Genomic DNA, 16,784 nt, shown 5'->3' with positions numbered 1-16,784 from the left:
ATGTTTTCGATTGTACGGTAACGGCCACTTCAGGAGTCCCCCTTCATATAATGTTGTACAGTATATTAGCCATTTAAGCACATTTCACAACAAAAATCGTACATTCACTAAACTGACATGTCACCGGAGCATTGCGTGTAGCGTTAATGACAATGGATGAAAACGGAGCTAACAGTTCCTGCCGGGCATGCCGCACGGGGGCAGCAGAAAGAAGCATGTGGGGACACTCTCAAGTGGCTGTTCTTCCATTGTTTGAGCTGGGATTTTTGCCCAAGATAGTACCTCAGGCATGCAGTCTCCGTACTCAGTTTGCAGGGCCAGAGCCCCCAGGAAAAGAGCAGTCTCCTCATGGCATGAGAGTCTATCCTCCAAAAGGTCCTTCCTTAGCTGGAGGTAGTACTGATGACGGGTCAACTTGTGCCTGAAGGATGCGCATAGTAGTATAAGCCCAGTGTATTTTGTGTTGACTGTCCAAGTGAATTATGAATGCAGTAGTGGATGCTGAATTGGTGCTGCTGTTTTTGCAGAACACATTACGTTGTGCCGCTTTAATGCAGCGACGACTCGGTTGCATGCTTTCCATTAACAGTAAATGTAATAGTGCTGTTACTGTATCCGATAGTGGTTGTTTGGTTTGTTTTTGGTGATAAGCAGTAGCTCAACTGGCTGTTATGAATTGGGCTAATGTAGGTCCTACCAGAGTCTTTCTCTCTCTGTCATTCTGGACTCAGCTATGGCTTAAGATATGCTCTTTTCAAAATGCAAAATAAGCTGGATTGGGGTCATGACAGCAGACGTGTTGCACATTCTTGAAAAAAGAAAATGACACAGACAAAAGGCGTTGTACTTACAAAAGTAGAGAAATGTCGCTGACAAAAAATTTAACCCGGAAGAAAAGCACGAAGGTGGCGGTAGACACCTTCTTCCAGCTGTCCGGAGCGACTTTGGAAATCTTGGTGTCGTTGTCCAGGAAGAAAAACTCATTATCTGGTCAGGGAGAAGTAATGAAACTGGGTTAACACATACCATGAGACACCGTTGTAAATGTCGCTGACTGTGTAGGCTCACACCGAACCCGCCTATTCTGTCTTTGTATCAGGCAGTCAGTCAAACAGTAAGTCAGCGAGTTAATGAATTGGTCGGTCAGCCAGTCATTTAGTGTGTGGATTGGTCAAACTCTTACTCGGTCGCTCCGTCATCCAGTCAGCCGTTCATCCAGTCAGACATCAGTCAGCAAGCCAGTTTGTCCGTCAGTTGGTCATTTTAGTCAGATACTCCCTCCGCCTCCCACGTTTACTTACTGCACACTTTGCTACCCCTTTAAGTTACAGGCCGTTCACTTCACAGAGACAAGTATTACAAGTAGCATACATGTAAAATAGATGTGACTGTACGGTAATGACTGGTGACTGCTGAGTAACACAATCAAAGTAAGGATATCACAACATACAATATTAACCTCATATTCAGGGGGGGGTTTCTGGAGTTTTCCCCCCTTTTCTCCCCAATTGTACTTGGTCAATTACCATATTTTCTGAGCCGTCCCAGTCCCTGCTCCAGCCCCTCTGCCGATCCGGGGAGGGCGGCAGACTTCCTCCGATACATGTGGAGTCGCCAGCCGCTTCTTTTCACCTGACAGTGAGGAGTTTCGCCAGGGGGATGTAGCGCGTGGGAGGATCATGCTATTTCCCCCCAGTTCCCCCTCCCTTGACCGACCAGAGGAGGCGCTAGTGCAGCAACCAGGACACATACCCACATCCCGCTTCCCACCCGCAGACACGGCCAATTGTGTCTGTAGGGTCGCCTGACCAAGCCGGAGGTAACACAGGGATTCGAACCGACGATCCCCGTGTTGGTTGGCAATGGAATAGACCGCTACGCTACCCGGGCGCCCCAACCGCTAGCTATTTTTAATCTCCACAGCAACAAGTGATTCAAAACACTTGTGTTTGTCACAGGGTGATCTTTAAATTCATCTCGTGAGATGTTTAATGTAGATTATATTTAACACCACACTATAATGACCAGGAAGCCAACTGGAGATCTGGGAATGCCTGTTAATTACCAGTCTTCATAGTTACTTTACATCTTTTTCACTCATATACTTGGTTATGTCTTAGTAATAAATGGCCTGTCATTTAAATTGTCACCCACATTGTCTCTTTCTAAATTTCGAGGCTCTGTTACCGTCAATGTATGCAAGGCCGAAGTAGAAGTGCTCCACCAGGTTGGAGTGAGCGACGATCATGTCGAAGACGTCTCCACCTCTGGACTTCACCTCACATTTGACCAGGATGCTCTGTCCGCTGGGCATCACCACGCTCAGCTCTCTCTGGGTGGACACCGACTTCCCTTTCTTTGACTGCGAAGAAGAGAAACTGAGTCGGCACCGTGGTGTTTCCTCTCAACGGTGCAATCTTCGACTCTTCTCGCCCTTTCCTACACGGTGACCGTGGTTCAAAGGTTGTGGGAAAGCTATTATTTTGATTTTTTTTTTCAACTTGCAACTCACCACAATGGACCCAGGAAGCTCCAAGACCACCAACGGCTCATCTAGCATTCGAATGAACTCGGGACCCATATCCTATAACCAAGAAATTGTCAAAGATAGATCAATTAAGCAGATTGCTAACTGTGGACACCCATTGAATTGCAATTCACGTTTGCCTGAAACACTTAATGGGAGCTTAAGATGGGCAACCCCTAAAGGTTTGGAGCAATAGTCTAGTCTTGATCAACTGTGTCGGACAAAACAAACCACATACATAGATACAGAAGATTTGGAGATCTTTCTGTTAACAACATGACTGCTACACCTGTGTGCCATCTCAAAGGATGGGGAAAAAAAATCAGTGTTCACTTTATTATTTTTTAAAATTAACCCCCCCCCTTTTCTCCCCAATCATACCCGTCCAATTACCCCACTCTTCTAAGCTGTCCCGGTTGCTTCTCCATCCCCTCTGCCGATCCGGGGAGGGCTGCAGACTACCACATGCCTCCTCCCATGCATGTGGAGTCGCCAGCCGCTTCTTTTCACCTGACATTGAGGAGTTTCACCAGGGGGACGTAGCGCGTAGGAGGATCACGCTATTCCCCCCTCCTCCCCCAAACAGGCGCCCCAACCAACTAGAGGAGGCGCTAGTGCAGCGACCAGGACACATACCCACGTTCGGCTTCCTACCCGCATACACGTCCAATTGTGTCTGTAGGGATGCCCGACCAAGCCGAAGGAAACACGGGGATTCGAACAGGCGATCCTCGTGTTGGTAGGCAACGAAATAGACTGCTATGCTACCCGAACACCCCAGCCATTTTATTTTCTCATTGTAGGTTACAGTGAAATTTGTTTTCTGCATTCAACCCATCCTATTGTATAGGAGCAGTGGGCAGCTGCAGCACCCAGGCAAAGTATTCACACAGAATCCCAAATCAGACGGTGAAATAAAGCACTAGTCTGTGGCCAGACACGCGACATTAACCTATTGTAGAAGTCATCAGGCTTTGCCATCATAAATCCATCGGCCCATCTCACTGGAAACATCACTCACTAGGATATCTCAATCGGCTTTTGCAGAGTTGAACATGTGAGTAAAGGCAGATCATTCGAATTGCCGAGTTAACACAATCATTTACTGCAGCATCACTGCCTTTGGTCCATGACATCCCAGGTAGGCTCAACGGTGCATCTGAATCCCCTTCTCCCCCCAGAAACCTGCTTTCTGCAAACTTGACCCAGCTGTGCCGCAGTTAATATACTGATTTTCACAATTCAAAATGGCCGCTGCTGTAAAACATTCAACGAAGAATAGTCTGTGACCGATATCACTATGTAATTTAGGTGTGGAACTTAAGCAGTCACATCAATTGTTGATGTCATACGTGACATTTTGTACATATATGATGATGATGATGATGGGTTACACTTTATAGCGCTTTATCTAGACACCCAGAGTGCTTGCATGCAGCAGATGCATGCAAAATACAGGCATATTATATTATAGCATTTACATGCGACATGAGGTTATGGCTCACCTTAAATTTCTTATCATTCAGACTGACTGTGGACTCAAAGTGGGAGAAAGATCTTCTGCCGGCATGCCGACTACCATCCGTGTATGGACCACAGGAGCCGCGAGACAGCTGCTGCCAGTTGCTGTAATTTTCTCTGTGTCGACCTCCCGAGGCGTTTCTGGGTGAGTGAAAAATTGGTTTTCATTTGAAGATTGAGGTGAAGTGAGATGTTTCGCCCCATCACATCATGGAGCCACTGCTAGTGGATAGAAGAGGCCCTAAATATTTCATGGACTGTAAGTGCTGCCGGCCTGATTATTTGACATCCGAACCCACAAAAAGAACAGGTGAGTATCTGCTAAGTTATGAGATACTTTTATTAGCCCCCTTTGGATTTATTAACTCCCGTGTGGAGATTGAATTTCTTTTCTCCACCATTCTCATCATTTGTAATATTACACTAAACTAAACTGAACTAAAGCAGACCAAACCGAATCAGACCTGCTCTTTCTCAACGCTAAAGGGGTTTCAGCTAAGAAAATACTCCACTGAAACTACAATTATACAATGGACATCCTTTTTTTTATTATTATTATTATTATTTTTTTAGTGTTAATGAAATAATTACTTGTCGAATGTGTTGTACCCCGTGGGCTCCGCTGGATAAGATGCTCCTGAGGAAGTTCTGGAGACTTTCCTTCTAAGAGCCAAGGTAGAATTGGAAATGGAGCCTCCTGAAAAACAGTTGATTTGTACCTTATTTCTATCTGGCAAAAAAAAAAAAAAAAAATTCAACTTGAGAAACGTGACTTATTCGAATCGTCAAATCATTCACCCCAAAATCAAAAGTGCATGTTTTTCCTCTTACCCGCTGTGCTGTTTATCCTTCTAGATTGTTTTGGTGTGCATTGTCGGGTTTTGGAGATATCAGCCGTAGAGACGTCTGCCTTCTCTCGAATACAGTGGAGCTGGATGGCACTCGGCTTGTGTTGCTCAAGGCGCCAAAAAAAGTAGTACATTTGAAAAACTCAACAACTCAAACTTCACACAGGTGTAGTTCGGTCTAAGAAAATAGTTCCTACATGAAACTGCTCACAACAAGGTCTGTAGAGTATTTTGAGTAACGGGGTCATGATTTCTGGAAAGAGACACAATGCTGTTGAGTTTTTCAAATGTTTTTTTTTTGCCGCTTTGAGCAACACAAGCCGAGTGCCAGCCAGTTCCATCGTATTCGAGAGAGGGCCGACGTCTCTATGGCCGATATGGATTTTTGGTTTTGAGGTGAACTGTCCCTTTAAGATAGAAACCGAATTCGATTAAAATGAGACTGATGACTTACTGTGCAATTTCTCCCTGATCGTCTGAATGCGGTCTGTGAGCTGGGATCCATTTTCAGCCATTGACACATGGTCAACCTACAAAAAGAAACCAGTGTGAGGCTCATGACACAAAAAGCATGACGTCTTAGTGTTGACATTATTCTGACGCAATGTCAAATACAGACGCGCACACACACACACCTGTTCAGCGACACAAACACAGGCGCACACACACAGAGCAGGTGGGAAGACTGAATAATTTACTGTCTCAGATGACACCAGTTATCTACCAGGATGTCTTTATGCATGCTCCGCAATCCAAGAAATTCACAGAAAGGTGAGTCAGTTCATCTGGACACGATGTTTAGTAGGAGAAACGTTTCATCACTCATCCAAGTGACCACATCGGTTTCGACTGACTGCAGGTATCCCCACCCTTATAAACAACACGGTTGCATAACGGCTGAAACTGATGAGGGGGAGAAATCCCACATTAAACAGGCCCTGCGGTGTGGTTGTGCCTAACTGGGCATTTGTCAAAGCCAGGAAGACGCTGAAACAGTGCACCAGCCAATCGGAGAGAGTGACCATCCCTGAACCGAGGGGCAGGCCTTAGAGTACATCTGTACAATGCTGTGATTGCAAACATTCCCCAATCCTCTGAACAGTACACATGGCCATTGTAACTCTAGTTGGTGGTCATGCCTATTTGCATATGAAACCAATAGTTGGTTTCGGTCATTATGCTGTTTATAAGATGGGGGAAACCTGCAGTCAGCTGAGACTGACGAGGTCACTTGGATGAGTGGTGGAACATTTCTCCCACTAAACATGTCCAGATGACCTGATTCACCTCTCTGTGATGTCTACCAGGACGTTCAGTTGATAAGTTAACATTTGAACACTGGGGCGAATAATGAGGATGCAGATAATGATGGTGGTATTTTGTTATAAGAAAGAATAACATGCATATGTTTATGTTTATGTTTATTTAGATCCCCATTAGCTGTTACGCAAGGCAACAGCTACTCTTCCTGGGGTTCACATTGAAAACTTCCTACAACAACATCCATGTATACACATGCTTTCTCATGCATGCATACATAAATAAACACAATTGCATCATTAAATTCAGCTCATCCCCCACCGCATCCCACCCACCTCAATTAAACCAGCATTATTAGAGAAGCCAAACACATAACCCCCCCCCCCACACACACACACACACACTTACAGTAGCATCGATCACAGACTGCTCCTACCAACTGCCTTGAGCTACATATTTCAGAATAGAAATATAAAAAGTTATGTATTGGACATTTTAAACATTGTGTATGTCTGTACCCAAAAATAACCTCTTAAGTTGCTTTTTAAAACTTTCTTTACTTGTTGCCTGAGTAATAACATATGGCAACCCGTTCCACTGTGAAATGGCCCTATATACACAGCAGCTCTTTTCACTGCATTTGTTCTGGGTTGAGGAATTGTAACATGACCCCTGCTGACTTGTCTTGTTCCATGTTACTGTCTGTCCTGGGGAATAGTTATTCCTGAGTACAGGCAGTAGGGTTGTTTTGACACAACTATATCCCTGAATAACGTTAGAAGACTGTGTGTTAATCTGTCTTCTACTTGCAGCCAGGCAGGATCACGGTGCACTTGGTCTACACCTTTTCTCACTGAACACCTGAGCGCAAGACGTGCCGCTCTATTCTGCACTATCTGAAGCTTGTTTAGCTCCTGTTTTGCGGCACTTGACCAGATTGCTGGGCAGTAGTCAAGGTGTGACAAAACCGAGGTTTGTATAACCTGGAAGATGGTAGTCGGCGTAAGGAAAGAGGAGTATCTTCTTATCATAGATATTCCTCTCCCCATTTTTCCAATTATTTTGTCTATGTGATTCTGCCACGATAGTTGTTCATCAAGAGTGACTCCTATATGTTTTTGGCATAGTAAGATATTCGACTATATCATTGATGATGCCACCCAAGGGCATGGGAAACTGGCCTGTAGGGTTTGCCGAGTGCGTTGTCCAGTATAGGACCATTAGCACACAAACACCCACCACATTACCTCTCAGTTGCTTATATACTAAAACATTATGGAAATAAACAGTGTATCCATAAGATGAATATAGTTCTTGTCCTGTCCAGAAACAAATGCTGCCTCGACTGAACTAAACGCAAAAAAACCCCATAACTAAGCTCACTGAAGCCAACCCCATTCACATGCAAACCGCTCCAACGCCGAAGTCCTTCTCGGAGACTTAAACCAAACCAAAGCAAAACACACACGGTTCTCCAGAACAATACTTACAGAGTCTCTGAAGACGTCCTCCACCAGCTGTTTCACAAGCCTGTCCGGGGGGGGCAGCAGAAAGGCCTTGTGGTGCAGCTCGCAGGTCTCCAGCACCGTCAGCAGGTCAGTTCGCCTTGGCAACACATCTTCGCACATGCTCAGTAGCAATCTGTCCAACTCGCTGCTCAGCTGGACAGGCTGGGAGGAAGTGGGACGGATGGGGTGGCCATGGTCAGGAGGCCATGCACGCACACACAAACACACACACACACACACACACACACACACACACACACACACACACACACACACACACACACACACACACAGAAAAGGACAGACAGTAAGACATGCAGATGGACTGATAAGGATAGATAGATGGATGGGTGGATGGGTGCGTGGATGGATGGATGGATGAATGGATGGATGGATGGATGGATGGATGGATGGATGGATGGATGGATGGATGGATGGATAGATAGATAGATAGATAGATAGATAGATAGATAGATAGATAGATAGATAGATAGATAGATAGATAGATAGATAGATAGATAGATAGATGGATGGATGGAAGGAAAGTACCTGGTTTTGAGGTAGTTGGTAATCAACACACCAGTACAGGGTCATTCCCAAAGAATACACAACCATCTAATGGTGAGCAGACAAAGAAGAAAATGTTTAGGAGTTGATTGAATACTTCTCGTTTATACATAAAGGATGATGATCTTCAGAAAATGAGCTATTGGTGTGCTTTTTAATGGAGCCATAGCATTTTGTAACATAAGTCCTCTTTGACAACAGTCTTGATTTGAAGTCCTGTTTTCTCCAACCTTCTCAGCTGCAGTCCTGGTCAAAGCAGCGTGTCCATGCTGGACCTCCGGAGCCGTGAAGGACACCACATCCTCCGATCTGGCACAGCTTTTAAAGGCTAGATTTCCACTGGCCGATAGCAGCACGGAGCCCGGGCTCAGCATGGTGCACATGTTACCTGGACCTGACGGAGAACCGATCATATGGTGAGATAGTCACAGCAGAGCTAAGAAGAAACCGCAGGCTGGGATTTAACAGAGACAGTATGATAAAGGCAGGAGGTGGAGCTGGAGGTGGCAGAGCTGAAGCTACTAAGATTTTCATTGGGGGTGAAGAAGAGGGACAGGATTAGGAACGAGTATATTAGAGGGGCAGCTCACTTTGGACGGTTTGGAGACAAAGCAAGAGAGGCAAGATTGAGATGGTTTGGACATGTGTGGAGGAGAGGTGCTGGGTATGTTGGGAGAAGGATGCTGAATATGGAGCTGCCAGGGAAGAGGAGAAGAGGAGGGCCAAAGAGGAGGTTTATAGATGTGGTGAGGGAGGACATGCAGGTGGCTGGTGTGACGGAGGAAGATGCAGAGGACAGGAAGAGATGGAAACGGATGAGCCGCTGTGGCGCCCCCTAACGGGAGCAGCCGAAAGTAGTAGTAGTAGCAGTTCAGTAGCAGTATGGATTGTTGTAAAATGATATGAATAGCAGGTAGGCTTGGCAGATGGTTTTAGTAAGTCTACCTTTACTGGAGATCTCCAGTAAGGCCTCAGTAGTGGCCATGAGCAGACACCAGACCTCATCCTCCTCTAGTGCTGATCCCCGCGCCTCCAGCACCTCCGCCAGGGTCACAAACGTACCCATCCTGAGAGGACACGTGCATACCAGAACACACACATGGTATACACACAAGCAATGGAGTATATTATGCAGGGGGGGGGGGAGCATTCAGTGTAGTGATTGCAGTGCTGAACTTCATTTCCTTGTATTTGCAAGTGAAAAGGGAGAAAACTATAAGTAATAAGCTGTCCATCTTGATAGGCTACGTGGTATCTGCATCAGCGGGCACCGTACTGTGTGTGGAGTAGGTGGAGGCAAAAGACAGAACCTCTGGAGAGGCCTTGTTCTTGTATCATATCGTCGATGTTAGTGTCTAGATTGCGCTTGAAGAAATCTCTAGCAGGGAGCCAAAAAGCAATCCTCACAGTCGTCCAAAGTGCTGTTTGTTTTTTTTGTTTTTTTTTTCGTAAAGGCGATGAAATGTACGTTTATCCCCCGTCGGACCAATCCCTGGTTGTGCCGTCTGTTAATGGCTCGAGGTAAAACCAGATTAAAGTGGAACGGGGCCAATTGGTATTTTGTACAGATGCTTTTAAACTTTCCCTTAATCTCATGCACAGCTTTAGAGGCGTGCTTTACGGCGGGATTTCCGGTGCCTCTTCGGTGCCTCTGGTAAGGAGATGGGATACCTGACCACTCTGCTTCCGTATCATGTGGTTCAACCTACCACCATGATCGGGGTTGGTTGTTAGGAATTACTTTTGCTTAAGAATTGTTGTCACATTTATTGATTAAACAGACTTAAGAAATAATAAAAGCAGTCATGTCTGTCAGACGATAGTTTGAAACTTCTTGTTAACTTTAGGTTAATGCAAGAATGTGAAATATTTTGGAGCTAGCAAACAATATTTTGTTTGCTAGCTCCATTTTACCTCTATCCCTAGCAGCACCAAGAGCTATGGTGACAGTGAACCAATCCTTTATGGTTTACCAATCCATCAGTGTCAAATAAACAAATACATTATGAGTCAGCTGTTCCTGAATCTGAGGGATTTGAGAAGGGACCAGTATCTTGTGTTGCATCTTTGTCCCCACATTTTATAATTTTGTCAGGTCAGTCCTCACCTGCAACTGCTTCATTCACCGTGACAGCACAAACCTCCGTGGAGCGGTGGAAAAGGATGTTTTTGTGTTCCTTGTGTGACTTCCTTTTTTGTGTTACTTTTTCTACTTTCAGTTGGAATTCATCATAAAGACATCTCCCCAACTCCCCAACAGTTTATCCAAAATATCCCTGATCATCTCATACTACATAGTTCGGTGCCTCGAGTACCTGTTTTCTATCATAAGTCTTGTTCCTAGACCAGAGACTTGTGGCGGCATGGAGAGGTACTTCGGGTATTTAGGAAAAATAGGTGTTATACGTGGGAAAAAGTCGACACTTTGTGTAATTTGGCGCTCCTCAATCCTAATCAGCACACGATAACCAAAACTGTAGTTATGTCTTATTTGCAAGGCTCAGCGTTTTCGGTTTTTACCGATTTTCACCGAAAAATACCCAGGTTTTTTTAAAAGGAGCAGATCGGTTTAAACTGATTTTTGTTTCCACGGATCAAAAAGTTGTTCCTGTTCGTGTGAGGTTATGTAACAGTGTCCTCTTGTGGCGAAATTCGGCATGCTGGATGGCTTGGAAAAATAAAACCCGAAAACGCTGAGCCTTGCTCATTTGTCACCACATGTACCAGTGGTAATAATAATGGATGACATTTATATAGCGCTTCATCTAGACACCCAAGGAGGGTATCTCACTTCAACCGCCACCAATGTGCAGCACCCACCTGGGTGATGCACGGCAGCCATTTTGCGCCAGAATGCTCACCATACATCAGCTTGAGGTGGAGAGGGAGGAGTCATTGAGCCAATTACACAGGAGGATGATTAGGTGGCCAGATGGAGAGAGCGCCAGGTTGGGAGTTTTGCCAGGACACCAGGGGACCCCCTACTCTTTTTGATAAGTGCCACGGGATCTTTAATGACCACAGTGAGTCAGGACCTCGGTTTAACGTCTCATCCGAAGGACGGCGTCTCCTACAGCACAGTGTCCCCATCACTGCACTGGGATTTTGTTGTTGTTTTGTTAGCACCAAGGGGAAGACTGCCCCCTACTGGCCCACAAACACTTCCAGCAGTTAAGCTCAGTTTTCCCGGGAGGTCTCCCATCCGAGTGCTAGTCAAGCTCATACCTGCTTAGCTTTCGTTACTGGGCAGAGCCAGTGTACATGTTGGTATGGCTGCTGGCAACATCCAGCACACCGAACAATGAATACAAATGCATGAATGCAATTTTTCCATCCTCTCATTACAGATCATTTTGCTTTAGCCGTTATGTTAACGAAACCTTGAGGCTGCACGTTTCCTTTATTTGATGAGCAAAATCTGTAATGTTCATGTTACACTGACTATATACTTCCTTGGATTAAAACGATGGCCTTACGACCTCAGCAAAACCATCCAGCTGCTTGCGGTTTGAAAACCATCCTCTGACCTAGTATGTTGACCCCGTTGTGCTTTTCAAGTGGCGTTTGAGCGCTAACGCAGACCGGCTGAGGGATTACTCAGTTGGAAAATGACCTTTAATGACTTCTGACTCAACAACATATCCGGCGCTATGGAGAACAAAACAACAAAAAAAGCAACTGTAGAACCACCTCATTAATTCAGTTTAGACTCCCAGCTAATCCATGTACACCAGTGTCTTCCAGGCATGAAACAAGGATGCACTGAAAACTAGAGTTCCAGAGTGCTATTAAAAGATGCAATTAGCCCAAAATGAATGAATGAACAATTTGTAAGAGGACATTGCTGTTCATAATCTCTAAGCTATTGAGGAGCATGACTACCAGATGTCCAACCATCGACGATGAGGTGTCCTCTTTTTCAAATGGTAGAAGTTCCACCTTTGGAAGAAGCTCAGCCGCCTGCAGGAAGTTTACTTGTTATTCCCGAGTCCTGTGTCAAGCAATAATGGAGTACAGATGCAGGATCGTGGCGCTGCACTGTGGCTTGCTGTGACTCTTAAGGTCAACATTAGGACACGGTACCAAACTATTCGTAGTTTTGTCGATTCTCTGTTCGTCTGACATGCTGAAACTGTACGAACTACAGTATATGCAGATGATGTCCGAGTGTGAGGCTGCCATATCGGTCTTAGGGCCCTGACACGCCAGGCCGACCGTCGGTGAGCGTCTGGCGCTAGTCGGACCCCTGTCGGCAGCTTTTCGGCCGGTTCGGCATGTCGAATCGGCAGAGCCCGTCGGTGAGCGAGATCCCTCTGATTGGCTGTTCAGCTTAGCGACTCATCGCAGAACGTACATGCTAGCTGGCCGTCGGCTGTAGTCTTTGCGGTGTGTTCAAGTGCTACTTTTTGGCCCAGACGGCAGGCGACGTGAGGCGATGCAACATCTGTTCGGTGTGTCTGGGCCCTTAGAGACCATTCTATAAGCCATTAGTCAACGGTTAAAACCCCGTAACAGCAATTATTTGTTCATCGGTGTCCAAGACACAGGACTCCTCCCTACTGATTTATGATTATAAACTGAGCACAGTACGATATCAGTAGGTAGCACTTAAGGTCACTAATTGATATGAAGACCCCTTAAAACACCTCTGATGGTACATGTGATAGTGGTGTTTGAGCCATAACCCCCAGAGATTTTATCAATCTTAAAGGTGAGTGGTTGCCCCCCCCCCATCGTACTCCGGAAGCCCACTTCACTTCATACTTAACACCTTGGGTGTTAGTAACCCACCAGATACCAGGGATGGTATCAGTGGGACTAATTCCCGTTGTAAATCTCATCAAAAAGAGCTCGCTTGTTTAACGCCAGGAAGGAGATACACCTGCAGCAGCCGGCGGTTTCTAACTCATTTACTGAAAGAAATGCAAAACCAAAACCGCGGCCGCAGAAATGAAATGTGTGTGTTTGCTCGGGTGACTTTGACTGCGGGGAAGTTGACTCATCGGTTTTTGTTCAGCGGCGCTCTTGATTTACATTCAAACAGCCATACCCATTAACAGCCCGAAGCTATCCGGTACAGCTGCAGCCTTCTCCTTGTGGGCACCGAGGGGCCTCCCCTGGACTAGCTGGGGGGTTTAGTGCCTTGCTCATACATGGCAGTAATTGTGGGAGCACGCAAGAAGATTTTCCCCGTTTACCTTTCCCACCCAGATAGTCCAAGCCAGTCTTCAACCCAAACTAATGACCGACCGGTAATGCTCATAGTGGCTGGTTTAAGAGTAGGATTTTGCTACTGACCCAAAACCCTCGCTCACTCACATTGACACACACACACACACAGCATATATGATTTTCTAAGACTAGACAACCTTCATATGTCTGTGTAGTCACTCCATTTTTCCCCCCTCGGTATTATTTGTTTCAACCCTGAATGAAAGCAAATCGCCTTCACTCCTGCAGTCAATGCAAGAAATGTCATCTGAAGTTTCGTCCGAGTCTTTAGGCATGGGGAGTGAGCTATGTTATTACATCACTGATACAAAACAAACATAGCCTTTGGCTAACAGTATACTAGAAACCCAGCCGGAGCATCTGTAAAATAAATTGTGCAGCGTAGGCCACTGGAAAATAGATAATCTGTACTTTTTTTTTCTATCGGTCTACATCTATGCATCCATCTGTATCTGTACCTTTCTATGTCTCTATATGTTAAAAAAAATACTTTATTCGTCTCACCTGACTTCATTCGATATCCGAACAGATCCCTGTGAAGTTTCTGAGGTTTTGTTCGCACTTAATCCTTCCTACGCAACTTCTTCCATTTCACTTGCCTCCTAACCCACCGAATACAGCTCTTTCTCATTGCAGCCCCCTGTGTGTTGTGATTCGCTCGCATGAGATCATATCTCAGTGTGGAAAGGGCAAATTGGCTCCATAACAAACGCTTTCACACTCAGTGACGCATCGCTGCATAGTTTTCTGTCATTTCCCACTATTTTTAGACAAGGGCCCTAAGCACTTAATTGGATTTCAACGGCGGGCTGACAGCAGATGGGCTGCCAACCAGCAATCCTGTGCAGGTTCCACCATTTTAATCTGTCATTTCCCTCCTCGATGACGGAACCATTGCTCTACATCCATTCCACTCCTCCTCACCTAGGTGGTTGATCAGCTGATTGCATGATATATGGTCAAGAGATCGATAGCAGGGCCGTAACCGAGGCATGAATATTGTATGGCTGTGCACTTCCCTAAACACGATGGCCGACGTTAGCTCTCACACGTTCTCACTTTGTACTGTAAAGACTACCTTAGAGTACAAATTACAGTACGTAGCAAAATTGCTATTGCAACACATCGTCAGTAGGTCGCTGCTGTTGAGGGGGGGTTCATCATAAGGAGGTGTCTGCAGCATTCGGTCTTCAGCAGGAGGTTGAGGTGTCCTGGCGTGTTTGAGTAAAGAACCTGCAAAACAGATTGCAGTCATTATTTACTGCAAATTTAAATACAGTATAGTAATACAAAACCAACGTGATCAACAAATGACTGTGGACATAGGAGCCATTTAGATAACGTGTTGTCCTACACAGCCCCTGTGTTATGCTAGATCACATTTTATGAAGTTCATGAAACAGAATCTCCCCCTAACCCCTTTTTCGGGTGGTGGTGTGTCTTCCTCAAGCTCGGGTCCTCTGCCAGAGGCCGGGGAGTTTGAGGGTTCTGCGCGGTATCTTAGCTGTTCCTAGGACTGCACTCTTCTGGACAGAGACCTCAGATGTTGTTCCTGGAATCTGCTGGAGCCCCTCTCCCAGTGTGGGGGTCCCAGCTCCTAATGCTCCTATTACCACTGGGACTACTGTGGATTTCACCTTCCACATCTGATCTAGCTCTTCCGTCAGCCCTTGGTACTTCTCCAGCGTCTCATGCTCTTCCTGTCTTTCTGATGTCGCCCTCGCTCGAGATTGCTACTTCGATCACTGCTGCTGTCTTCGGTTCCTCGCCGACCACCACAATGTCTGGTTGGTTAGCCAGCTCATTTTTGGTTGGAGGGGTACTTGAATATTTCCTTATCAGCAAATGTGTTGCAAACACTGCTGTTTATGCCAACAACTCTGTGCAACTTGGTACATTACACAGATGGCCAACTTGAGAGACAAAATCTTTCCCTGGTCTACCAACTTCTGTTGAGTACATGCAAACCAGTGTAGGTGTGAAACTCCAGCAGTAACTATTAAGATGATGCATACTTCCAACTTTATGTTGGAAGCAAGAATTTGGGCACTTTGACACTAAATCATTAATATAATATTAATAATATATATAAATATAAATATGTTTGTGATATTTGCAGCTACATGCATAATTCCTGCATGGTTCATTACTTCGCCATGAGTAAACAACATTTATCACTAAACACCAATAAAATGTCATTATAGGGCCTTAATATGATTATATGAAATCACACCGTGGGGGTCTCTACCACCACGAAGTCAAAATCACAGCCGTGAGGTATCACTAACTCACACACTAATGGGCAACACTCACTTGTGCCAAGCTGTTTTATCCCCTAATCTCTTTTTTTTATACCACAAATTAAATGTTCACTGGTTAAAATATTTTGGATATCAGAAATTGTTTTGTAGACATATCAGCATTTGGGCTGTAATTCTTGATATCAACAACTGAATTTCTGATATTCACATGTAACTCGTGAAAGTCCCAGCTGACCTGGACATGAATTGGGGCTATGGCAGGTCGTCTTAGGGGAACGTTGTCATTCTCACAACATTAAAACGTTTCTGATAACAATTTGAAAATCGTGATTTGTTTAAATTGACACCCCCAACCGGCAACAATGAACCATAAATGGTTGTAATTCAGCTCCTGTTATCAAAAGGATATCTTAATTAGAGTAATGTGAATGTGTGACATTAAAAAAAAAAGAAAAAGGGGAGTTAACCCCCCCCCTCGTAGCCCGGCCCGGTTTCCGTTCGCAAACGTTGCCTAACTTCACAACGCTGCGGAACACCGTGGCGGTCTTGAACGTCTCCGTCCCCCCCTCCTCCTCCTGCTCTTATTGTGCAGCCGAGGAAACATCGCAAGGTTTCGACGACATCGGTATGAAATGGCAGAAACTGCTTGTGTCACGGAAGCGCAAAGATTAGGCTACGTAGTACACATGTACCTCGCCGCGGCGGCCCGGGCCTGCTAGTGCAAACGCCAAAGATCACTTCACCCGGACACACACACACGCACGCACGCACACACAATCCGAACCGAACCGAACCTTTCTGCCCGACGACGCGGAGGACGTAGCGCTTTGGAGGCAGCAAATCGGCGACTGCGGCTCGACGGGCGCTGCTGGAATTAGCCGGGCGTGCCGCCGGAGAGCGGGTGAGTTCCACACACACACACGTACCGGAGTCTTTCTGGGTTGTTTTGTTCCGTAAACCGACACATTGTTGCCAGCCGCGGGGGGATGGGATCGGTCGCGTGCGGGTCGAGCGGGTCACGCCGAGCGCTGCTAGCGTCATAGGCGCTGCTGTTGAATGT

At 45.7% G+C, this 16,784-nt stretch overlaps 2 protein-coding genes across 2 annotated transcripts in view; one reads left to right on the top strand and one right to left on the bottom strand.

The window, feature by feature from the left end:
* The window catches only part of frmpd2 (FERM and PDZ domain containing 2), a 31,108-nt gene extending 21,811 nt beyond the window's left edge, over positions 1 to 9,297 (bottom strand). Inside the window, exons 1-11 of the mRNA XM_056297613.1 lie at positions 9,177 to 9,297; positions 8,462 to 8,625; positions 8,214 to 8,279; positions 7,647 to 7,826; positions 5,351 to 5,426; positions 4,640 to 4,778; positions 4,033 to 4,189; positions 2,513 to 2,584; positions 2,188 to 2,362; positions 852 to 987; positions 283 to 421 (exon numbers count right to left, since the gene is read on the bottom strand). Coding sequence (XP_056153588.1) covers positions 283 to 421; positions 852 to 987; positions 2,188 to 2,362; positions 2,513 to 2,584; positions 4,033 to 4,189; positions 4,640 to 4,778; positions 5,351 to 5,426; positions 7,647 to 7,826; positions 8,214 to 8,279; positions 8,462 to 8,625; positions 9,177 to 9,297 — 1,425 coding nt within the window. The remainder of the gene's footprint in view (positions 1 to 282; positions 422 to 851; positions 988 to 2,187; positions 2,363 to 2,512; positions 2,585 to 4,032; positions 4,190 to 4,639; positions 4,779 to 5,350; positions 5,427 to 7,646; positions 7,827 to 8,213; positions 8,280 to 8,461; positions 8,626 to 9,176) is intronic.
* A 7,071-nt stretch (positions 9,298 to 16,368) lies between these two features.
* Positions 16,369 to 16,784, top strand: part of mapk8b (mitogen-activated protein kinase 8b) — a 31,674-nt gene continuing 31,258 nt past the window's right edge. Inside the window, exon 1 of the mRNA XM_056297757.1 lies at positions 16,369 to 16,625. The gene's annotated coding sequence lies outside the window, so the exon portion shown is untranslated. The remainder of the gene's footprint in view (positions 16,626 to 16,784) is intronic.

Source organism: Lampris incognitus, chromosome 17 (assembly GCF_029633865.1).
Source record: "Lampris incognitus isolate fLamInc1 chromosome 17, fLamInc1.hap2, whole genome shotgun sequence".
NCBI lineage: Eukaryota > Metazoa > Chordata > Actinopteri > Lampriformes > Lampridae > Lampris > Lampris incognitus.
This window is presented reverse-complemented; position numbering and strand designations above follow the sequence as displayed.